The sequence below is a fragment of the Schistocerca gregaria genome, chromosome X, assembly GCF_023897955.1.
Source record: "Schistocerca gregaria isolate iqSchGreg1 chromosome X, iqSchGreg1.2, whole genome shotgun sequence".
In the NCBI taxonomy this organism is placed as follows: domain Eukaryota; kingdom Metazoa; phylum Arthropoda; class Insecta; order Orthoptera; family Acrididae; genus Schistocerca; species Schistocerca gregaria.
Genome location: NC_064931.1, coordinates 49,706,245 through 49,733,030, shown reverse-complemented (window position 1 = coordinate 49,733,030; position 26,786 = coordinate 49,706,245). Strand labels below are relative to the sequence as shown.

At 39.3% G+C, this 26,786-nt stretch overlaps 1 protein-coding gene across 1 annotated transcript in view; it reads right to left on the bottom strand.

The window, feature by feature from the left end:
* LOC126297627 (probable arginine--tRNA ligase, mitochondrial) overlaps positions 1-26,786 on the bottom strand; it is a 56,844-nt gene that overhangs the window by 5,420 nt on the left and 24,638 nt on the right. The window contains exons 3-6 of the mRNA XM_049988646.1: positions 14,668-15,500; positions 10,271-10,392; positions 9,242-9,390; positions 8,260-8,334 (exon numbers count right to left, since the gene is read on the bottom strand). Coding sequence (XP_049844603.1) covers positions 8,260-8,334; positions 9,242-9,390; positions 10,271-10,392; positions 14,668-15,500 — 1,179 coding nt within the window. The remainder of the gene's footprint in view (positions 1-8,259; positions 8,335-9,241; positions 9,391-10,270; positions 10,393-14,667; positions 15,501-26,786) is intronic.

The following is a 26,786-nucleotide window of genomic DNA, read 5'->3' as shown; positions in this document are numbered from 1 at the left end:
AATCATCGGTCTCCAAGTCCAGTCTTTATTAGTTCTGCTTTGTAATGTTGTTGATTATAGTTAATTATTATTTGGTATATTGTAGATGTTACAGAGCAAGTTTCTCATGTTGGAGAATGTATTGTGATTTTCAATTTACAAGAAACTAAGAGATTCAACAGTTCTGCTCTTATTTTATGGGGTTTGCTAAAGTCTATATTGAAATCACCACATATGAGGAGTGTTTGTTTATTTTTTACAGTTAGAATTAATGTTTTTCCATATGTTGAAGAAAGTTTTTTATGTTTTCATCAGATCTGTAAAGGCATACTACAGTTGTTTTGTGTGATGGTAATTCTGTGGATGATATTTCAAAATCTATTTCCCTATTTCGGTCTTTAGTTCTGTATTTTTGTAAGCTATTCCTTTCCTGACAAAGATGCAGTTTCTACAGCACTGAAGTTCCTCTCTACAAGTGTACGCTGCCAATTCATAGTTTGTTATGTTTATTGTTTGTAATATACCTTCTCTTAACAAATGCAAATTAAGACATAGCACTGAAGCATCATTTAATTCATTTGAAAGCATTATTTCCATTTCTATTAATTTATTGCACAGAGACTGAACATTCTGATGGAACAGCATAAAATTATGAACCTATTTTTCTGGATTACTTGTTGCGCACCTACCTTTGCTTTGTTTTCTGACTTTTGTTTTTCCATTTTCTTCTAATACCAGTAGATGATCTGTTTTACTGGCATAAACATGTCTAATACACTACTGGCCATTAAAATTGCTACACCATGAAGATGACGTGCTACGGACTGGGAATTTAACCGACAGGAAGATGATGTTGTGATGTGCAAATGATTAGCTTTCCAGAGCATTCACACAAGGTTGGCGCTGGTGACGACACCTACAATGTGCTGACATGAGGAAAGTTTCCAACCGATTTCTCATACACAAACAGCAGCTGGCCGGCGTTTCCTGGTGAAACGTTGTTGTGATGCCTTGTGTAAGGAGGAGAAATGCGTACAATCACGTTTCCGACTTTGATAAAGGTCGGATTGTAGCCTATCATGGTTGTGGTTTATCATATCACGACATTGCTGCTCGCGTTGGTCAAGATCCAATGACTGTTTGCAGAATATGGAATTGGTGGGTTCAGGAGGCTAATACGGAACACCGTGCTGGATCCCAATGGCCTTGTATCACTAGCAGTCGAGATGACAGGCATCTTATCCGCATGGCTGTAACGGATCGTGCAGCCATGTCTTGATCCCTGAGTCAACAGATGGGAGCGTTTGCAAGACAACAATCATCTGCATGTACAGTTTGACGAGGTTTGCAGCAGCATGGACTATAAACTCTGAGACCATGGCTGTGGTTACTCTTGACGCTGCATCGCAGACAGGAGCACCTACGATGGTGTACTCAACAGCGAACCTGCGTGCACGAAAGGCAAAACGTCATTTTTTCCGATGAATCCAGGTTCTGTTTACAGCATCATGATGGTGGCATCTGTGTTTGACGACATCGCGGTGAATGCACATTGGAAGCGTGTATTCATCATCGCCGTACTGGCGTATCACCCGGTGTGATGGTATGGGGAGCCATTGGTTACACGTCTTTGTCACCTCTTGTTCACATTGATTGCACTTTGAACAGTGGACATTACATTTCAGATATGTTACGACCCATGGCTCTACCCTTCATTCGATCCTGCGAAACCCTACATTTCAGCAGGATAATGCACGACCGCATGTTGCAGGTCATGTATGGGCCTTTCTGGATACAGAAAATGTTCGACTGCTGCCCTGGCCAGCACATTCTCCAGATCTCTCACCAATTGGAAAGGTCTGGTCAATGGTGGACGAGCAACTGGCTCATTACAATGTGCCAGTCACTACTCTTGATGAACTGTGGTATCATGTTGAAGCTGGATAGGCAGCTGTACCTGTACACGCCATCCAAGCTCTGTTTGGCTCAATGCCCAGGCGTATCAAGGCCGTTATTACGGCTAGAGGTGATTGTTCTGGGTACTGATTTCTCAGGATCTATGCACCCAAATTGCGTGAAAATTTAATCACATATCAGTTCTAGTATAATATATTTGTTGAATGAATACCCATTTATCATCTGCATTTCTTCTTGGTGTAGTAATTTTAATGGTCAGTAGTGTATTTTTTGTAGTCTTATTTAAATTATCAACCCCCTTAACTAACAGTCAGTTTACATTGGTTTTTATAAAAGTGCACACATCTGCCAACACTTGACTGCAAGTTTAGGAGCCTAAACTAGTCATATTAAGTCTATCTTGTCACAGACACTTATTGCTGACAAACTTATGAAGATCTAAAAATACTGTCCCTAAGGTATCACACTGATTTCGTATCCAGTCATTTATACTGTTTATGCATGTATCAGTCACTGATCTTCTGTGTAAAATTCCACTTGTCACTATCTTGGATCCGGGATAGATGTTTTTGGTAGTTCTGATTATGTTTCTTGTTTCGTTGATCAGCTCACTTTCACTGCAGCTGCGAAGAGAATTCGTCCCCACATGCATGAGAACACCTTTATATATTTCATTGCCGGCCGTGACTTCACATTCCTTTACGTTTTCTTTGGCACTCAACATGTTTTTCAGGTTTTTACTCATCTGATGTAGCCTAATCGCAGGTCAAACATCGATTTTACAGCTCGGGACTTTGATGTTTCTCATAAGAAAATCACCAAGTAACAGCAATTTGTTTTCAATGCACTGCTTCACTTCATACCTAGCGGTTCTCTGTATGTTTCTTTTGTTTGGCCATTTGTATATGTTTGATGGTTGCACACGTTTTGAGTCCTTTTTTTCTGTATTTTCAGAATTCGTAGGATTATTTCTCATATTTTGTGTTGTCTTCTGAGAATGACTAAGGTTTTGTTTATAGGGTTTAGAATACAACCGTTTTTCCACTACAGAGTTTCTCATTTTCTTCATTAATTTCACTTGTAGGCCTACATTTAATGACTTCAGAGTATGTTTTCTTCTCAATAGAAAGTTTTGAATTTTCTTCTTTTAATAACACAATTTCGTTTTTGAGAGTTTCTGTATCACTGTTTCATTGTTTTATGTTTCCGTTTTTTGAGTTCACAAATTTCATAAGTTCCAACTCTTCTTCACATTCACAGTCACAATACGACAACAAAAAATCATCATTAATAAATTTTAAATCAAGTTTTGCGCATCTTTCATGCCACCAGAAGTTACATTTCACACAAATGATGCTTTTCTGAACAAGTTTTTCACATTCCTTACAGGACGAAGTGTTGCACATGGACTTTTTTGTGGATATCATTGTGTTACTGCACTGATCTATTGCCACCATCTTCCAGTTAGAATGTGAGGTACAGGTGCAGCCCAGACAGCTAAAGTACTGAAACATATATTTGCAGCAGGATATTTTCAATGAGTTCAGTACAGCTAACAAGAGCCAACATCTTTGTAGTGCAATATTCCATTATGTATCCAATAATATCAAAAAAACATTTTGTAAGGACTTTTGAACCACAAATGAAGAAACTCAGCTACAACTATAATAAGGAAGATGCCCTGACATTGTTTCTCAATTCATACAGAATCATTCCTCATAATGACATATCCTCAGCAGAGACGCTTCATGAAAGGAAGATGAGAACTCTACTTTCCCGAACAGCACCTTGTAGGCATGGCGTAAATATCGCCAGAGAATTTGGAAGTAGGAAAAGGAATTTTGTTTCTGATAAAATAATAAACTCAGAGGAGCAGCACCGGAAGCAAGCATAGTACCTGGAGTCTGTGGTACATACATTGAGAAACGTTATGTACGTAATAATGATGGAAGATGGTGGTACTGCTGAAAGTATGTGGGCCAGCTCCATCCCTGACACACTTCCCTTCCAAAGGTTACAAACTTCTTCAATTTCAGAAAGGGACAACATATCAAGCCTGGAGGGGGAAGGTGGAGTCGCAGAACAACAGCTGTCAACCAGCACTGATGCCTCGCCCCAACCCAAATCTATAGAGTTGGAGTCCAGCAGCGGCAGTGCAGAGGTCAGCATAAAGGTGGATCTCAACCACACACAGCAGTAGCAGAAGTATAAGGGGCATTCAAATGGAACCCAGTCACTAGTGTAAAGTAACGGTAACGATTTTACAGTACACATACTCAAAAATAGTCGCCAAAACTGTTGGTAAATTTATCCCATGAACCGGTCAATTCCATCCTTGAAGAAGCTAGTAGGCTGTTGTCAGATCCAGTCCTGGACCCAGCACACACTTCGTCGTCCATTGCAAATTGATGTCTGTGAATAGCTTGTTTTAGAGGTCCAAACACGTGAAAGTCACATGGTGAAAGGTCGGCACTGTATGGTGGATGTTCCAGTGTTTCCCACCAAAACTGCTGCAATGTCATCATCACCGCATTGGCCTGCATTATCATGTAGGAGGATAATGCCATTGCATAACATGCCTCAGCGTTTTGACTTGATGGCTAATCTAAGATTCTGTAAAGTGGCTTGATAACACTGGGCATTGACGATGGTTCTCCATTCCAGGAACTTGACAAGCAGTGGGCCCTTGTGGTCAAAAAAGGACATCATGACCTTACCAGGACTGCTGTGCGCAGCCTTTGATTTCTTTGGAGGTAGTGAAGTCACAAGTTACCACTGCTTGCTCTGATGCTTGTTGTCCAGTTCAAAAGGGTAACAACATGTTAGGTCACCTGTGACAATATGCGACAGAAAGCCATATTCTTCCCCATGATAATGTTGCAGATGACTCAAAGACAGCGCCATTTGAGTATTGAGCTATTCAGCAGTCAGTTGGTGGGGAAGCACTATGGTGTGGGCGGTGCTCATGCTAATACCCGGTAACCAATGGATCTCGTCCACGGTGATTCTGCGGTTGTCCAAGACTAAAGTATACACTTCCACAACCATTTCATGGGTGTGACACGATGATCCTTCCAGTGACTCACGCCCCTCAAGGAATCATTTGCGCCATTCCACAATACTTGAATGACTCAAGACTGTACTCATCATACACAGCCTTCATCTATCACATTTCACACCCTCCAACTCCACCCACTGCCAAAAATCGAATCACTCCTCATTGTTCCTGCTTACTCGCCTGCATGTTCGGTGGTGGACAATAACTTGTGTGACCACCTTCTCTTTGGTGTAAAACCACACTGGTGCTATGCAACATCAAACGGTGCACACACATCAGTCGCTCTACAAATAGGTGGCGCCACCATATCTGCAGTTACATGGTGCCACCTTACGTGTAAGGCAAAGGTAGACGCACTGATGATATTTCATTTGAATGAACCTCACAGAATATGCTTCGTATCTCTCCACTGGGCGGCGGGATTCTGTGACCCTGATACACAGCCCTGCAGGGCAGACTTCCCTCCAGCAATGGAGGGTGAATGAGACAGCCTACATGCCCAGGCAAAGCAAACCTGACTGACAATTCTAATGGCCATCTGCAGAGATCATTAGCAGCACAGAACTACATTTCATACCACACATCATGCGAAACAAACAGTGGGAATTTGTGGTATCACTCCACACTTTGAGTGTAGTTGTGTATCTTTGAATGTGTACCCAGGAGTGTTCCTGCAAAGAATCTTTGAGAGTGTGCTTCAAAAGTTCCAATCGTGGTCATCAGTGCCTACACCGGATGGAGGACTGTACTGTACACGCATTGGACTTATCTTCAGAGCAGCATTGTCATAGGTTTGGAATATTTTACAACAATCTGTTGAAGCTAAATATTTGTGTTTGAATACATGTATGTATTGGAAATTGAAGCTGCACTTTTTCCAGTAGTTGTGTCTCAGGTACGCATGTCTGAAGTTGGGAGTAGCATTCCTGTTCACACTGCTGTCAACATACATGTTGGCAACAAAGTGTAGTTACAACAGTTGCCACTGAGACAAAAGGGTGCATTATCCTCTACTAGTAAGGTGTGTAAAATTCTGCTGCTCACAAGTGTAGTCCAGAACATCTTAATTCGAGTTTCAGAGTTTAACATCTAACTACTAAACACAAAATCTTAATTTCGGTTTTGGTAGACACCAGAAGAAAGATTACTGCATCAACACTTCCTCATACAGCACTTACAATTTGTTTTATAAGTTATCTATCTGTAATAAGGTGAAACAGAGAAAGCTGGAATCTATATATCTGCTCTTATTGCACTCCTACTAATAATTAATTTTTTTGGCTCTGAAGTCATCTATACAGGTCAAGTACGAACAATGTGTACCTACACATACCAAAACACTATTCACACTATGTTTCATACAAATATATTATTCTTGTGATAATTTTTCATACACTGATTGCAATGGTATATTTAGTCTTTCTGCAGACCTTATTACTTGAAAGTAATTAATAATTGAAATTGTTACTATAGTATGTAATGAAAATGAAACTTCCTGGCAGATTAAAACTGTGTGCTGGACCAAGACTCGAACTCGGGACCTTTGCCTTTTTCAGACAAGTGATCTACCGACTGAGCTACCCAAGCACGACTCAAGACCCATCCTCACAGCTTGTAGCCATGCTTGGGTAGCTCAGTCGGCAGAGCAGTTGCCTGCGAAAGGCAAAGGTCCCGAGTTCAAGACTCGGTCCTGCACACAATTTTAATCTGCTACAAAGTTTCGTATCAATCCTGCAGAGTGAAAATTAGGTTCTGTAATGAAGACATTTGAATGAGTTAGTTATTAGTTCTTCTAGGAATGGAATCTCACTCATAATAGAACATTGGTTCCCCTCTTTATAGCGAACAATTTCAGTTATCCTAAAAGTAAATAACTTAGGAGATAATTGCAATCAAAGTCCGAACACATCCAAAACTGCTGTTGCCGTTTATGCCATTATGCCTGTTAAATTCCCAAGTTTTACTGCAACACTTCTACTGACCTAATTTTTTATGAACTGAATGACACCATTAATTAACAATTTGTTGAAATTAACATAAATGATGTTAAGTTTAAATATGACTGCTGTATTTGTAAACAGGTAATTCACAGTGTAGACACACAAAATAGTTCTGCAACCTTTTGTACATTACTAACTAATTGTTTATTTTATAAAACAAATTCTTATTTGAACACAAAGCTCAGTCCAATAAGTAAAATTTAACCTAGCAGTTTTTCAAAGTATTATGTGGTTTTCAAAATTGCAACATGTTCATACGCCAGCCTTTATATTTCACAATCCACTCAAAAATAGTCAGTCTAGTTCTGGAAACCTTAGAGGCAACATAAACGCGAAAGTCTGAGAATTAGCGGCTACTCATTATTATGTTGAAGTTTGCACCTGCTTAGTATACAAACAACATCTTTGGTGGTATTAACAATGATGTCCTCAATTAGCATATCCATGAAAGTCTCATCAGTATGCACACATTCACACCCATGTGACACTATTACTTTGTTAACTTCAACTAGTGAACAGTATTAACCATTGTTCTTACTTCGAGTCAATATGTGAATAATTTGGGACTCCAATTATGTACTATGTAGTAGAAAACATTTGTTTATGTGTGTCACATATCAAGAGACATGGTGTACTTACAGACTAACTAAACTGAAGCTACTGCTGTTGTGTTTGTTGGGACAAAGTTCGACAGTGACTGTGCACTGTGAAGGTTCTGTTGATATTATACCTATGACTGATAAGGTGAAAGTACTTGCCTGAATAAACAATTTTATGTGCAAACTGGAACTGATCTTCATACTGTCTATAGTGACAATAAATATTGGAAAAGCTACATTACTTAATGTGTGTGTGCTGCACATGATTGGAATAGTTTTTGTGTCACCAATTTTACAGTAAATCTATGAACTTTCTTTGATAAGACATTGGGGGCAGAATAAGGGTTTGTATGTAAGTCATCTTTCAAAGGCTGATAAATGTTGCACTGGACCAGCCTCATGCACACACCTCCGCAATCAAAGAAACACATACAAGGTTTGTCTACAAGTGGGTGAAAAGTATTTGTAGTTTGAGGGAGGAGCTGTTGCAAAACTCTTAACTTTGAAACAAGTCAGTTGGCAGGCAAGTTAACAAATGACAAACATGGTACCCAGAGAACGAAATCCACACTATAAAGTCCTTGACTACTACATCAAAATTCTGAAATCTTATCAGCATCATAATTTCTGTCATCATAATTTCTGTCTCAAATCAACTCAAGTTTTGCTGTAAATTGTTCATGTAAGACTGACCAAACATACTTACCAAATGTGAAAAAGATACTGTACAAGATGGCAAGCTTCAAGTTCACTGTAGGTCTTCAATAACACTTCTTCAAATCTAAGGGGAAAGACTCAAATGTTAATTTATTCTTACTTTGCACCATGCAGTAAGCAATTTATACAACACATATGACATATGATATTGCTACAAATATTTTTAGATTTTGTCCCCAAAAATGACGTGACAAAAATCACATAATTTCCTGCCTACAGCAATCAAACACAGTTTATTGCATTCTTTTCAATTTTTATATATTGGTATATATCAGAACATCACAAATGGGAAAAACTTGCTGCAGAATGACACACACACACACACACACACACACACACACACACACACACACACACACACACACACACACACACAGAGAGAGAGAGAGAGAGAGAGAGAGAGAGAGAGAGAGAGAGAGAGAGAGAGAGAGAGAGAGACTACAAGAAACACCACTCCACTGTCACTCTGTCTACAAGAATTGTGGGATTTTAATGGAATATTACAATGGCACAAGGGTTAGAGAAGAAATGGGCAGGTATTGGTATTGACCTTACTGAAAGAATGATCCCAGAAGTTGCATAAAGTAAGTTATGGAAACAAAAGGAAACCAAAACCAGGGTGACCATAAGGAGATTTAAATCCTATCCTTCTTGAATTTGACTGCACCATCCTGTGAAAGTTATCATGCTCTATATATGTGGTTAATGGATTTCCAGATGATATCTGTATCACAAAAAGGGAGCATTTCAATGGGATGGAATGCTCTTTTGACAATGTCAACTGCATTTCATTGTTTGAAACTCTTATTATTCTACATGTGGATGTTATAAATTATAATATGTAAAATTACCTTTTGACAATTCTTAACTTTAAAAAGAAAAGTTTCAGAACTAACTTCTCATTAGACTTTTTAAAAGTCTGAGGTCTGATATTTAGTATAAAAATTCATTAGTGCAGTTATAACACTAACCTTGCTATTTCTCTGACCAATACAATAGCCTCCAGCTCATTAAGAACAGAAGGATCGCAATTATGTGCTAGGGAGGCACCACTGTTTTTCTCAAGGTTCCAGAGCCGACAATGAGTATACTGCAGCCTTATACCAGTGTCACCTTCAACCTAAAACACAATTCCATGACAGACAATAACTCAGTTGCAGCAACAATTAACACTGATTTCAACTTAATGAACTAATCAATGCAAAAGTTGATACTCCAGTAAGAAATATAAAACCAAAGATAATGTAATATGTACTGTATTAGAGATTATAGTGTGGTTATTAGTGATTATATAATATCACTCCATTAATCTTAGTGTGTATTTCACATACATTCGTCTACTGCGTGCTAAACATGCAAATACATTGGTGTGATAGCAATATAAAATACTTTATTTGTAATCTTACATGTATTATGCATTGTTCTAACATTTAACACTTGTTAATGTACTCTGCAGTTAAAGTGACATTAGTTAGTTGAATAATAATCTCTCTCCCGTGCATCCTTTTCTTTCTACCGTGAAAACAACCACAAAATTTGAATTTCTTAACAAGTAAAAATAAATAATCTCCCAAAACTGATCTCTGGCTCCTCATGTTTTTAAAAAGTGGCATTAACAGGAATAACTTTGCTGAGAAGAATCAGAATAATGTTCTGCCTTACAAAAGCACATTAATTACCACTGGTTACATCATAGTTATCTGTGGGTATGACAAAATGACATTATCTCTAAAAGAGAGCGCAGATGTGCAACCCGCTGGCAACTGTCACAAGCAATCCAACAACTTCCATGCATTAGAACAGTACATGGGAGAAAGAGTGTAGAAAGTGTTACCATTCTATCATCATAATGTATGATATACCTTTAATGTTTTTACTAGACTATATTCAGCAGCGAGACTGAAAAATTTTATTTATTATTATATTTAACACCCACCCAAGAACATTCTGAAGGAATATTTAAAACGATAGAAAGAAAGAGGAAATTCATTTCCCCTTACCTGCAAAGCTTTGTTCCAATTAAACTCATAATCTTTTAGCCTTCTCTGTTTCAAGTCATTGATGATTACTGCTGACATTCCTAGGACATCAGCTGTATCTTCTGCCATGTCTTGTCTGGTTGCTATATAGATATACATAAAAATGAAAGTTTTAACGAGATACTTAAGCTGCCGAAACACCTTCAAGCTTTTTACTTAACGACCACCAGAATAGGTGCTCTAACATTAAAGAAATTCAGAGCTGCAGATTTTGAAAATAACATGTGACAAACTTTGTTTGATAAAAATAACTCAGCTTTTTGGGAAAAAAATGGAAAACACAGTGGTGAAAAAAAAGTGATAAGCTACAATATGAGAAGAGCAATTAACTTAATACAAAACAACTGACAACTACGTAGGACATGTATAACAATGGCATCTCGCGGTCTGACCACCCAGGGTACCTGATGACAGCAAAGGCTGCATGCATTGCAAAACTTACTTTGTCACTCTTGGTGTGACCTACATATTTTTTTTGAATTTCTGATCACAGGTGACACTTTAACACATTACTGCAGCCAAAACCCAAATCAAAATTAGCAAATCATTGAAAATTTGAAGATTTGTTTGATGTAAAAATGTCTAGTGCAAGATAATTTATAATGTTTTTTGGGTGCTACAGATATATTAATTGTTAATTATCTCTCAAAATTCAGAACAAACAGAAAATGGATGTGCAAATTTCTTCTGGGCCACTTACACTAAAAACCGTTAAAAATTGTGTTCTGAATAGGCCAGTGGATGTCACACAAAACCTTATAATGCAGCTGGCTCTTCTGGTATCATTGTCCAAAACAGAGGCAAGTGCCCATGCTCACCACAGTCTACCACATACAAGCTGGATGTACTCTTTCAAACAGACGTATAGTGGTATTCATATGCCACAAACATTACACTCCAATTGGTTCTCTCAGCAGAGTAAGAGTAGAGTACATGTTTCAAAAGGGTAGTGTCTAATCAAAAGGTAATTAGAGAGCATTTGAATTGTAGAATTGAGGAATCCCATTTTGTGGCAAAATTGAGTTACCTATGATTTTGTACTTTAGACATGTAGGTCTATCATGATATAAACACCATATGTTCTGTCATTTTCTTTGTTGTTATGTAGCCATCATATTGTCTAACTAAAGAGAAACCCAACATGTACAAAAGTTGTAGGATTTATCAAAATTTTAAGTTGTCAGCAGACTTGTCTCAGCAGCCAGAGACAGTGGTCATGTGTGTGTGAACTGAGTTTGCATGAATGTGTGTGTCTATTTCAGAAGAAGGCCTTCTCGCTGAAAGCTTACATGTTTAATAGTCTTGTTGTTCTGCCTGTCTGCGACTCAACATCTCTGCTATATGGTGAGCAGCAATCTATTCTTCTCATAGTATTGTCGAAAATCCATCACTGAATTATGACACTGAAAGGGCAGCAACAGCTGAGTTAATAGTGTACAAGTAAATAGGAAACTGAAACAGATTCCATCATTACAGACCTCTTGTTTGATTTTATGCAGAACCTGCAACTGCCTCAGATACCAATACAAGACATGTTTGACTTGCCTCAGCTTACAGAAGATGTCTTTCACGTGTGTGAATTATAAAGTGGAAGAGTCAGGTTTTATCTCTATCATGAAAGAATAGCACTGAAAAGGCCGATGAAGTTTGCCCGTATCTTTTTGATTACAGAAATGGAAATGTTGGACAACACATTAAACACCATTACTTGTTCTTTGCCTCGTTTGGAGGCCAAAATAAAAACCATGCAGTGGTAGGATTTTGTTTAACGCTTGTGGCACAGGAAATATTTCTCTTCATTGTCCAATACTTTCTACCCATTAGTTTTTTCAGCATGGTAAAACGGAAAATTAGGAAGGTGACTAGAACATATTTGCCAAAAGAATATGCAGAACTAATAAGAGTCCAGCACGAAGTTGAATTTTGAATTGAAAATGCCAGAAACAGAAGACGCATTAAATTTAAAGGAATGGTGGCCAAAGTTCTATCAAAAGAATGCTACTTCTGTTGAAAGGCCTACACAAAGAAATAACAAACAGCACTTTCACATAACACAATTCATGCAGTTGTGCTATTCACATGGAAGTCTTGGTGTTGTTAAAGTTAGACCATTCATTGACGGAGCAGAAGAGCACACATACTAGCTGGCTGATCGTTCTGTAATTCCACTAAGCCCTATAAGTCAGGCCTATCAAGATCATGTGTCTATAAATGAGAAGAAAGTGCACCTAAGGTGCTTTCTACCATTTCTATCAAAAGAAGAAACCGTCCAGAACTTCTACTCTCATATATAAAACTGGCCAACATGTGTCAAAGAATTGTCAATGTGTGGAGTATGATGCCACAGGGAACAGAAAACAGGCATAATTTGTTTGATTTTTGTGCATACTAACAAGAAAGTATGAGCTGAGTAATTTTAACTTAACGTAAGGAAAATTTATCAAAATGGTCTACAGTGCATTGGCATCCTTTCCTCTAAACTCATTTTAATAAAAAATAGGAAAAGTGGAATTTCAGCATAATTTTAAGATCTAGAATGTTTTTGTATCTCCTGAAAAAGTTTTTTTGACGTCTGGGTTTTCTCAATATTCCCACTCATTTCGCCTTGCTTCTGTCATTGGCAGGAGCTCCCCTATTGCTAGGTTGGTTTCATTCATGGCTGCTTGTTAACCCTTCCTTCCAGCCCTTTATTTTCTCCCTGTTGCACAATTCTATGCCAGAAGAGCAAAGACACTGTATGTATGAAAACTGCACAGTGGCAGTTGGAATACAACATGCAACCATGGCTGTTACTTCTAACAGTTTGCTGTCCAGAATTCACTTATTCTCTAGCATACAACAGAACATCGCCTCCTGTCCATGCCTCTGCAGCTAAGAGAGGGAGTTCTAAAGGATAAATGCTCACGTTAACCTTTTTTGTTAGGTAGGCCTCGACATATGAGACTTAATGCATTTTTTATATTATCTACAAAGAACCTGGGTTTTGTAGATAGAACGAATTCCCCATATGTTCAGTTACAAACCACGAACTGATGCGAGTAAGTTTTTGCAGTTCACTTAATTTTGTTCCCTCTTATGCTGTGGGCAGGGAGGGAAAGTTCTTAGGGTTGTAACAATCTGCAATGAAGCGTTCAGGTCTGTCTGGATACACTGCCAGAGCCTCATGGCCGCATACCTCTCAGCATGTGTGGGGAGTTAGCAGCTTGTGCACTGATAGTGTCATCTCTGCATAGTCACGGGGCTATCACTGTGTGGGTACTTTATGCCTCCATAGGGAATGGTTGCTTCTATGACAAATTTTGAAATGGTGGAGGTCAAACCTGGATGTAGAGACCAAACATGTTTTACCTGAAATAACTCTCATAACATAAATAAAGTGAGAAAAGCCATAATCAATGTAATAGATTGTCAAAACAGAGTCTGTCCTACAGATCAAATATGAGAGAGATAGAGGTTGCAGGGAAGGCAAATTGTTGACTTCAGTTTATTAAGTAAATTTTAGGACATGCAGTTAACCTGCAAAGGAGATCGTGTTCAAAATACTATTGTCAGTCATTTTTTAGTACCGCTCAAGTGTTTGAGATCTCCACTAGATCATATTAAAGGAAGACATTGAAGCAGCTCAGAGGCAGGCAACTAGATTTGTTACTAGTGGGTTGGATAAACATGCGAGTATTACGGAGATGCTTCAAAAACTCAAATGGGAATCCCTGGAGGGGCGACACCATTCTTTTCATGTAACACTATTAAGAAAATTTAAGACAACCAGCATCTGATGCTGACCACACAATGATTCTACTGCCACCTACATAGTTATGTATAAGGATAACATAAGAGAAATTAGGGCTCGCACAGAGGCGTACAGACAGTTGTTTTTTTCTCACTATTTACATGTAGAAAAGAATAGTAAATGACTAATAGTGGCACAAGGGGTCCGCCATGCACCATATGGCTGCTTGTAGAGAGGATTATATATATATATATATATATATATATATATATATATATATATATATATATATATATAAAATTTTCCTTTTAAACTATGACGATAAACGTGTAAGCAGGGAATCACACAGCCCCAATTTCTGATCATTGAGAAGAAGCATTAAATAACTGAATAAGCAAGTGGTACAGGTAAGTAGAATTAACATTACAGAAATTAAAATTCACTTCAGTTATACATTAAGGGAGGAGTAAGGGATTAAACCTTATTGTAAGAATTTTAATCTATGAAATAAACAAATAAAAAACTAAGAACACTAAGATAAGTAGCAATCTTTTTTCTTTAATTGATCAAAATTTTGAAACTTAAAAAATTAGAACTTATTCAGTGCAATGAAATAAAACTTACATACTAGCAGATTTATTTTGTTTATTCTTCATGATTAATTTTGCTTCATCCAGAACATCTTTTAAGAAGACAGTCTGTCCACGTCTGGTACTCATTCCGTGGATTCTACCAAATTTTACATGTTTGAGAGTATGTGCCCATGGCAGCCCAAGTTTCTTAAGTGTTGTGAACAAAGTTGAAAGATGATCACTTTGGCCATTCTCTACAACATATATCATCTCATCAAAGTTAAACCTCCTGTATCGTTCTATTGCTGCTGCGATGTCTCTGGTTAAATAAAGCATTGACCCATCACTTTTTACAATAGTAACTTTTCTTCCGTTTAAATCAATAACACATTTCCCATCTTCTTGTGTCTGCACAAACCCATTTTCTTTCATCATTTCCAGTACCCAACCAATGTGCTTAGCTCTATACATTGACTCCCAGTGGAAATCGTCATATTTTATTCCCAATCTTCTGTACGTTTTTTCCAGCTCATTTACTGAATACTTGCGAAATAGTTGCCATTTTCCTAGTTCCTCAGAATCTGCATTTTCCATCTGTTCAAAAATTTTTCGAGCCTGAACATGGATTTCTGGATTGTGTTCTGCCTCTTTATTTGCAGTCACATATGCCTCATACAGGGAACCAATTGGGTTTTGTTTAACTACATCATCTGAATATTTTAGCATGTCCAGTCCAACTGCTAACAAGCCCATCTGAGTACCCCAGTCACCAAGGTAGTTCAGCTTCAGTACATCAAATGTTAGGTACTCATGTAATTTTGAAATAAAATTTCCTATTACTGTTGAACGCAAATGACCCACATGAAATGGCTTTGCAATGTTTGGGGAACTGAAATTAAAGAAAACTTTGTTAGACAGATATTTGCAACTACTGAGTAACTAAAAACTACACTCTGTAAATCATGTGTATAAAGGAACAGCAACATACCAAAGGATTAACAAAATGCTGCTATTTTTCCATTCTAAACATGAAACACAATTTTTCCATTCAACTAGTTATCACAAAAAAACAAGTACCAGGTTATTGCAACACAAAACATTTCAGACCCAATTCTACAGAATCAAATGTGGTATATAACTGGTACCTATGACATTATTGCTACTACACACATAATTTAATACAGTACTTTCAATGTAAAAGAAGGCATCACACACAATTTTAAGGAGAGTACATTCATAATCTGAAAAAAGAAATTTGTTTTTATTAATACACCAAAAGGGCTGTTTGCTATCCAGCCCATGTCCTCCTCTGTTCACTTTAGTTGCTCATCTGGGTTTCTGATTCTTTGTTGTTGGTGTTTACACAACAGTATTGCCCTCTAGCTTTGTTGTGCACATTATGATATGATGATGCAACTGGAAAATTTATAAGGAGGTCTTCAGACACCATATACTTATTTGCTTTATCTACTGAAAAATGTAGCTGCAAAGGTAATGTCAAAAGCAATTCCTGAATTAACTGGTCTAGTGGCAGTAATTGGTTGAGTAGATATTGTTATTTAAAAGGACAATAATCAAATAGAAGAGCACAGCCTACAAAAGCATATACATGTAGCTGCCTGACAACTTAATAGATGAGTCAGCAATTCAGTGACACACTAAAAGCTTCAGTTTATAAGGTTTGATTGAACTCCAGACAATATAAAATTTTTAGAAAAGTTTTACCACACTTGCCATGAGCTAAAGTAGAGGGCATGGAAGTCTGCCTCCACAAACTTTTACAAAATAAACTTCTTTAAAATATGGTGCACTGCTTGATGTGCTTCTACCAGGCAGTCAATACAGTGCTTATACACACATCATATTTCAGAATTTGCCTTTAAAATTACTGGACTTCTTAAATTGTGATACTGACAAGTCTATGGGGATTTGTTATGAAGACTGTTGGCTGTGCAATTGATCATGTTCTTTCAAACGAAACCTGAAATCTGTTGTGACATGATAGATGTGTGTCAATATAGCTGTGACAGTTTCTTACAATTCATTATGTACTGGACTATTTTCTCTGCTAGATACTTGTGCTGAAGGACCTGAAGAAAATGAGAGGACTCACAATGTGTTAAAAACTTATTCCTTTGGTCCCACCTCATCTGCTGTAGAGTATTGAGAATCACATACTACTCAGCATTATTCACAGTAAATTTATCTGGTAGACATATCCAAAAGACATGATCTGAGAAAATTGGTGACAGCCATGTTAGTTTCACTGAGTTGGTCCATCAGTTAATGTGGTAATGAAATGTGATAAATTTAAAAGGAAAGAATGAAAAATCACACTTTCAGTGCTTTTTCTCCTAAAATTTGTCAAATTCAAGGCCCTATGAACCTCCTAAAACACGACATGATGGCGATTTACTGTAACCTTGGCATAAACCATTAGTATTCATCAAACTTATTTGTTAAAGATTGATCTTTGCAAAAAGCACATATGGTCTTGTTTCTCCAGGCAATTACTGAAAAGAAATTCCATGAGTAAGTGAGCAATTATACCATATGCTGATACTGGAGTAAGAATACATTCTGTATGCTTGCTGCATCATGAGGAGCTGCAGATGATGAGAACTGGTGGCTCACGAACCTCTGCACAGATGCTGAGAATGAGGCATTGCTGCACAGGGTAGCCACGCGGTCTGAGGCGTCTTGTCACGGTCCACACGGCTCCCCCCATTCGACGTTTGAGTCCTCCCTCGGGCATCGGTGTGTGTGCTGTACTTAGTGTAAGTTAGTTTAAGTTAAATTAAATAGTGTGTAAGCTTAAGGACCGATAACCTCAGCAGTTTTGGGCCCATAAGACCTTACTTCAATGAGAACTCTTCCTAAGCCTCCTGTGGCCAGCCTAACTCCCTCATGATGGACTGTACTCAAAAGCTGAAGGTATGACGGGTTTGGCAGATTTATAAAACATGCATCCACAGTCAAACTGGCAGTAAAATGTAAAACAATGTCCCATAGTCTAAACAAATGGAGATTAAAAACATGACAGGAATGACTGAAAACACGCGCGCACACACACACACACACACACACACACACACACACACACACACACACACACACACAAATATTTTCTTTTTCCATCAAAAACTTAAAACCAGTTATTATTTCCCCATTTCTCTTGCTTCCTGTCATCTGTAGCCAATTTTTGTACTCCTATAGGTACTGAAAATGTATCCACACTTAAAACACTACCTTGAGGGCCACTATTCTCTTGTGTAAAATGATCAGATATGACAATATCTACATTATTACTCAGTAATTCACAGTTAAGTATGTGCCAGATGGTTCATTGAACCACATTAGAGTTATTTCTCCACCATTTCACTATCAAACATTGCATAAGAAAAAAACGAACAATTAAATCATTCCACGTAAGATCTGATCTCTCCGATTTCATTACGATGATCATTTCTTCCGGCACAGGTGGGTGTTTACTAAATATTTTTGCATTTGAAAGTTGCCACTTCAGTTTACATGACAAGATCTCACTGCAATGAAATACACCTTCGTTTTAATGATTGCTATCTCATCTTGCATATCATGTCTGTGACGCTACCTCGCAAATTTTGTACTAATGCAAAACAAGCTGCCCTTGTTTGAACTTTCTCAATTTCCTTTGTCAACCCTATGTGATTCAGATCACACACTACACAACAATACTCCAGAAGAGGACAGAAGTATAGTGCAGGAAGTCACTTTAGTATAACTGTTACATTTTCTAAGTGTTCTGACAAGAAATCACAGTTTTTGGTTCGCTTACTACACAACATTATCTATGTGAGTGTTCCAATTTAAGTTACTCGTAATTGTAATCTGTAATATTTAGTTGAATTCACTGTATATTTTGTGAGATTTATTGTGTAACTGAAATTTAGTGGATTCCTTTGGAACACAAGTGGATGATTTCATACTTTTAAATATTTAGAGTCAACTGCCACTTTTTACACCTTACAGATATCTTGTCTAAATCATTTTGCAATTTGTTTTGATCACCTGATGACTTTACAAGATGGTAAATGACAGCATCATCTTCAAACAATCTAACAGGACTGTTCACATTGTCTCCTAAATTGTTTATACAGATCGGGAACAGCAGAAAACCTATAAAGCTTCCTTGGGGAACTCCAGATATTAGTTCTGTTTTACTTGATGACCTTCCATCTATTACTATGAAGTGTGACCTTTCTGACAAAAAATCACAAATCCAGTTGCACAACTGAGACAATACTCCATACACACGCAATGTGATTAGAAGTTGCTTGTGAGGAATGGTGTCAAAAACCACATGGAAATCTAAAAATATAGAATCAATTTGACATCCCCTGTCAATAGCACATATTGCTTTGTGAGAATAGATAGATAGCTATGTTTCTCAAGGATGATATTTTCTGAATACACAATGGCTATTTGTTGCTAAATCATTTCCTTTGACATGATTCAGAATGAGACCCGAGTTTCTCCTGGCGTGAACAACTTTCAAATAACTTCCGGGAATTCAGCCAGGTAACACTTTCACTGACCACCGATATTTCGCGGGAGAACACCCCGTGATTTTAAAGGCAAGCTGCAATGAACAGGCAACATACATGCAAATTTAAAACCTTGTTTCTCGGACTGATCGGAAATTTGTTTATGGAAGACTTCGAGGAACGTGCATTGGAGTCGGCATCTTTGAAACCCGCCTGTTTCTTTAGATATGATGATGATGATACCCTTGTTGTTTGGCCTCATGGTAGGGAGAATTTGAATGTCTTTCTAGAACATCTGAACTCGAGCCACCCTAAACATTTGTTTAACGATGGAGGTGGAAGAGGGTGGTTCCTTCCCTTTCTCGATGTGTTGGTTAGGAGGAAGGATGCTGGATCATTGGGACATGCAGTCTACGTGAAACGTACTCACACCAACTTGAACTTACAGCCTAATAGTTGTTACCATCTGGCTCAGCGTGAAGGGGTTATTCGTTGGGGTTGGGTTGTTTTGGGAAGGAGACCAGACAGCGAGGTCATTGGTCTCTTAAGATTAGGGAAGGAAGTCGGCCGTGCCCTTTCCAAGGAACCATCCCGGAATTTGCCTGAAGCGATTTAGGGAGATCACAGAAAACCTAAATCAGGATGGCCGGGTTACTTCATACTTTGGTACACAGGGCACATGTCGTTTCTGACGCTAAGGCTTTGCCAGCTGAGCTGTCCCATCTTGAAGTTTCATTTGCTCAAAATTGTTATAGTGGTAGACAGATTGAATGTGCATTGTGCTATCGGTCACCTGTACATTGAGTGATTGATGACAATTCTGAGTCAACACCTAAGTCTACTGCCTTTCTGCCTCACGTAGGAAACACTTCCAACAAGATCGGTCGTATTTTACGGAAATATGATGTGAAATGTGTTTTCCAACCTCCATCTAAAATTAAAGCACTTTTGAGTTCTGTTAAGGATGATCTTGGTCCACGTAAGACGGATGTATATCACATTCCTTGTTGCTGCGGCATGGCATATATTGGTCAAACTATCAGGACCATGGAGGACCGATGTACTGAGCATAAATGGCACACACAATTACAGCAGCCAAGTAGATTCACTATTCCCGTGCATTGCTTGGATACTGGTCACCCCGTGTTATATAATAACACCGGGATATTGGCATGCATATCCAACTATTGGGACAGTGTTATTAAGGAGGCAGTTGAGATTAAATTAGCAAGCAACCTCGCTAACAGGGATGGCGGTTTTTGTTTAAACTCTGTTTGGAATCCGACTCTCTCCCTTGTCAAAAAACAGAGGGACACAGTCAGCTCTGACTGTGGTCATCTTTGGTGGCACTTGTGTTCAGTGTGTGTGTGTGTGTGTGTGTGTGTGTGTGTGTGTGTGTGTTTATCTTTCCCACATCAGTACAAGAACCGAGGTTTTAAATTTGCATGTACGTTGCCTGTCCATTGCAGTTTGCCTTGAAAATGGCGGGGTGTTCTCCCGCCGAAACATCAGTGGTTGCTGAAAGTGTTACCTCGCTGAATTCCCGGAAGTTATTTGAATGATTCATAATATTTTAACACAATATATCTTTAAAAAATCCTACTGCACATTGGCGTCCATGATACAGGTCTGCAATGCAGCGGATTACTCCTGTTTCCTTTCTTGAGTACTGGTGTGACTTGCACAACACTTTCTAGTCTTTAGTTGTGGATCTTTCAATGAGGGAGTGATTGTATACGATTGGTAAGTATGGAGCAACTGTATCAGCATACTCTGAAAGCAACCTAATTGGTATACAGTCTTCACCAGATGCCTTGACTTTAAATGATTTAAACTGCTTCGCTAAACCTAGGACATCTATATGTAAGTTACTCATGTTGGCAGTTGCTGTCGATTATAAATCTGGAATATTTACTTTGTCTTCTTTGGTGTAGGAATTTCAGCAAACTGTGTTTGGTAAATCAGCTCTAGTGGCACTGTCATCAATAACATTAGCACTGCTATCACGCAGTGGAGGTGCTGACTGCACGTTGCTGCTGGTGAAGTTCACCAGCAATCTTGGAAATTTTAAATCTGGCATGCTTTTTTTGTCGCTTCTGCAACAGTGTTATGACCTGTTTTCTGTACCAGGGAGAATCAGTACCATTTATTACCACTTTACATACCTCTTAATTGCTGCCGATACAATTTCTTTGATATTAAATCATATCTGGTCAATGCTTACATAGTCAGATTGGAAGGATGGAAGAGTGTTTCGTAAGAACACATTAGGTGAATTTTTGTCTGCTTTCTTCAAATAAATATATTTTGCTTTTTTTGTGGATTTGGATGTTATGATCTTCAACTTTTTGCAACAACCTTTGGTCAGGAATTCCTGTTCCCATCACGATGCTCCCTATTTGCCCTGGATTATTTGTTGACAATAGGTCAAGTATGGTTTTGCATCCATTTACATTTCAAGTGGGCTCCTGAACTAACTGTTCAAAACAATTTCATAACACCATCCAATCGTGATCCTCCCACACTCCCACCTAACCATCCCCTGGTCACCTTCCAGGAATTCCTAACTTCCAACCTGGCCTCAGCATTCTTCCCCAGTTTCCTCCCTAAGAACACCAACCTTTCAACAGAAGAAAGGACTGTTCTACACAACCTACAAATGAATCCTGACTTTATCATCCTCCCAGCAGACGAAGGTTCCACCACAATTGTGATGAACCAGAGTGACTACCTGGCAGAGGGCCTCCACCTACAAGTTCTGCCAAAGTGATCCCATCCCAGAAGTCCAACATAACCTCTAATCCTTGCTGAAATCCTTAGGTCCTTCCCACAACCTCTCCGCTGAATCCATCTTCCTACTCACCCCAACAACAGCCCGAAAAACCCACCTTCTACACGCTCCCCAAAAATCCACAAACCTAAAAATCCACAAACCTAAAAATCCACAAACCTAAAAATCCACAAACCTAAAAATCCACAAACCTAAAAATCCACAAACCTAAAAATCCACAAACCTAAAAATCCACAAACCTAAAAATCCACAAACCTAAAAATCCACAAACCTAAAAATCCACAAACCTAAAAATCCACAAACCTAAAAATCCACAAACCTAAAAATCCACAAACCTAAAAATCCACAAACCTAAAAATCCACAAACCTAAAAATCCACAAACCTAAAAATCCACAAACCTAAAAATCCACAAACCTAAAAATCCACAAACCTAAAAATCCACAAACCTAAAAATCCACAAACCTAAAAATCCACAAACCTAAAAATCCACAAACCTAAAAATCCACAAACCTAAAAATCCACAAACCTAAAAATCCACAAACCTAAAAATCCTGGGTGCCCCCCCCCCCCCCCCCCCAGAAGAATTTTGGCCCCTGTTGATCAATATCTCCAACCAACTGTCCAAAACCTAGCCTCACACACTAAAGATACCAACCACTTCCTGTACCAGCTCTCCACCATCCCCAAATCCTTAACCCCCCACCCACCAGGATCCCTACTCATCACTGTTGATGCAGTCTGCCTACACATCAACATCCCTCATGCACATGGCCTTGCCACAATTGAACACTACCTCTCCTAATGCTCTGCAGATTCCAAATCCACCACTTTATTCCTCGTACACCTAACCAGCTACATCCTAACCCATAACTACTTCACCTTTGAAGGGAAGGTATACAAATAAATTTGTGGCACAGCCATGGGCACCTGCATGGCAGCCTCGTATCTCAACCTCTTCATGGGTCACCTAGAGGAAACATTCATAGCTTCCAAAAATCCTAAACCCCTAGTCTTGTTCAGGATTATTCATGACATCTTTATAATCTGGACCCCAAGGTCAGGACGCCTTATCTTCATCGCTCCACAACCACAACACCACCTCTCCCATCCATTTCACCTGGTCTTCCTCCACTAATCATACCACCTTCCTTGATGTTTATTTCCTCCTCTCAGATGGCTCTATCCAACCTCAGCCCACGTCAAACCCACCAATTATCAGCAGTATCAGCACTCTGACAGCTGCTGTCCCTTCTGCACCAAAAAATCCCTACCGTACAGCCTGGCCACCTGTGGTAGATGCATCTGCAGGGATGAGAACTCCCTTGCCCAGTATGCTGAAGGCCTCACAAAGGCCTTCACAGACAGGCAATACCCTCCACACCTAATTCACAAACAGATCTTCCACACCATATCTTCCCACACACCTGATCTTCACAGCCGTCCCAAGAACCAACCAGAAAGAAGCACCCCTTGTCACCCACACACACACACACACACACACACACACACACACACACACACACACACACACACACCACCACCACCACCACCACCACCACCACCACCACCACCACCTGCCCCAGGACCCTCACCCAATTTGTGTTTCCACATCAGTTGTGGACCATTATCTCACACCCTAGTCTGTGAAATCGAGTGCCCAGCCATCTGTAACCTGCCCCCTCTACCTGCACCCCTAGCTAGCCCAAAGATGGCTTCCTACTCTCCCATGAGCCACTCCCCCCTCAACCCCATATCTGCCTCCCACCTCTCTCCATCCCCCATCCCACCGGTACCTACAACAATTTGAGCTTCAGTGCTTTCCATTATCACTTGGAGCTCTGGTTCTTTCCCAACACAACTATGACAATGTACAACTACAATACTGACTGTTGCTAGGTATACCATCATCCTTTGTTTGCCCTGCACCCTTTTAGATTGACACTCTTACTGTAGTTTCCCCAAGACCCTCTAACTTGCAGAACCCAAAAACACAACACCCTATGATGAAAGTCATGGAATATGCAGCCTACATTGTCACAGAACTGTCTAAGCTTCTGATTCAAACCATTCACTAGGATCTGTATCACAGTTGCTTTAACTCACAAGCATGACTGGTAGGCTTTACCACTATAGCTAGCAGCCCAAAACCAGAGAGAATCTATTCTGAGCCAAAGTGAAACACATCGTTATTACTCACATGAGCCACCACCTGCAGCTGGCTGCATCCTGTGCTCTTCATGGAATTCAGAAGCACCTGTTCCACATCTCAAACGACTCCTACTGGTATGCACACAGAGTGCGCACTGTACTCTTTCCCCTCCTTGGCAGCAATATCCCTAAGAGGCCCCATTATGTGCCCAACGTTGGAGCTCCCAGCTACCACTAGCTACCAGTAACCCCATGCTCTGTGACTGCTCAGATCTTGCTGGGCGAGAGTCTTCCCCTGGAACAAGGCAAGTGACTGCATCTGACTCAGGATGTTTATCAGACACAGACAGCACCTGAAACCCATTCATCTCTTTGCTCTCCTAATTATATGATAGCATTCTTCCCTTGTCACCCAAAACGTTACGAGCTTATTTGCAAATGATCTGCAATTGGGAGATCGTCATTCCACAGAGAAGCTGTTTTTGTAGTCTCCATGAAGACTATGGCATGTATGCATCAGTGGCATTGTAGATCATGCTACTGATGTGATATAATGATCTATGGGCACACACTCTACATTCATTTGTAGCACCTGGCTGTACAGTGTACAGACTACTTTCCTGTGCATCAGGCACTGTTCAACAATTTGCTATGTGTGCTCATATCAGGAAGCGACAAGTGAAGGCCAGACAATTAACCACTTCACACTGAGCACTGGGTGAAAGGACCGGAGAGCATAACGATAAATCAGTTGCAAGACTGACTGTAATAGTGCTCAACTGCATGCCTGCCCTTGTTCTTAAGGCATAGATCTTTTCGTAACAAGGGGTCCTCAAAAGCCGAACCATGGGGGCAGCTGGTAATGGAACTCACAGCACATGATATGCATTAAAACCCCCATCACAGATAAAGAGTAGATGGAGTCACTGTTGACAAGTTTGTGGAAAGTCATTAGGAGAATGTCAAGGCAACATATGGTCACCTGATATCTAGAAAACAAGTACAGCCCACATGCCACGCAGTTGCAGATGATGTTCTGCCTGCCGGATACTTAAGACCAAGCACAGCCTCTAGCAGAGCAGTCAGTTGCTCACTCACTTCCAGGCCAGGGGGCATCTACACTTGTAGCTCATCAATCTGAAGCAGCCAAGACCATAGCACAGGCCCCACTGACACCACTCTACAAGCCATTCAGGATGAGGCTTCACTCTGAATTGGTACCATTCCAGTAACTTTGTTTCTGTTATTCTCAAGTGATGAACGATTTTTCTTTTGTTATTGGAACTAATTTATTTGTGAACTTGTGCCATGAATAAATATTTCTTTGTTTCAACTTGGGAATCATTGTTTTCTATGGTTTGCATCACCAAGAAGTAAGATATAACAATTAGTTGTCACTGGTCCACAACACCTGTGCAAGAGTGGCATGTTTGAAAGTGACGTACTTGGGCAAATGATTCATGCTGCGTTCTTGTGGTCTTAAGCAATTCATGTTTCATCAGGTTTGATTCCATGTGAAAACAGGTAGGGCCAGTGAATGTATTTATTTCGAGTGGTAAAGAGTACAGTAATCTATAAACAATAATATTTGTTGCAAATCCTGATTTTGGTCACTGTGTGGCCATGTTCAGTGTTTGGTGTTAAATTTATTGTGATACATATCTTACTGAATTTGATTTGCTGGTTTATAGTGCGAGTTTAACTTGAGTATTTTTATACTTGTATACTCTGATCAAAATTATTTTGTGATTGACAGGTTTGCAGTGGTCAGCATTCAGACAGCCACACTAAGCAAGGCTCTGCTTATACTTACAAAACAGGCAACACTGCGAGCATGTAGCGCACGAGAAAGAACTACCACTGTCTGGCCCCTACCACTTGACTTGCTGAAACGTCAGTTCCGAAGTAATTTTAATCAGCGCGTGGTATGTAGCATTTGCCAAGCTAGGCAATAATTTTATCACATTTGATTCCACACGGAAACAGATGTGCCCAGAAACTGTATTTATTTCATAGGGCAGAGACAGGCTGGACAGTGAAGGGGGAGGCGTGTTTATAGCGATAAGAAGTGCAATAGTATCGAAGGAAATTCACGGAGATCCGAATTGGGAAATGATTTGGGTGAAAGTCACGGTTAAAGCAGGCTCAGACATGGTAATTGGATGTCTCTATAGGCCCCCGGGCTCAGCAGCTGTTGTGGCTCAGCACCTGAAGAATAATTTGGAAAATATTTCGAGTAGATTTCCCCACCATGTTATAGTTCTGGGTGGAGATTTTAATTTGCCGCATATAGACTGGGAGACTCAAACGTTCATAACGGGCAGCAGGAAAAAAGAATCCAGTGAATTTATTTTAAGTGCTTTATCTGAAAACTACCTTGAGCAGTTAAACAGAGAACCGACTCGTGGCGATAACATATTAGACCTTCTGGTGACAAACAGACCCGAACTATTTGAATCAGTTAATGCAGAACAGGGAATCAGTGATCATAAAGCGGTTACTGAATCGATGATTTCAGCCTTAAATAGAAATATTTTAAAAAATAGGAAGATTTTTCTGTTTAGCAAAAGTGACAAAAAGCAGATTTCAGAGTACTTGATGGCTCAACACAAACGTTTTGTCTCAAGTACTGATAGTGTTGAGGATCAGTGGACAAAGTTCAAAACAATCGTACAATATGCGTTAGATGAGTATGTACCAAGCAAGATG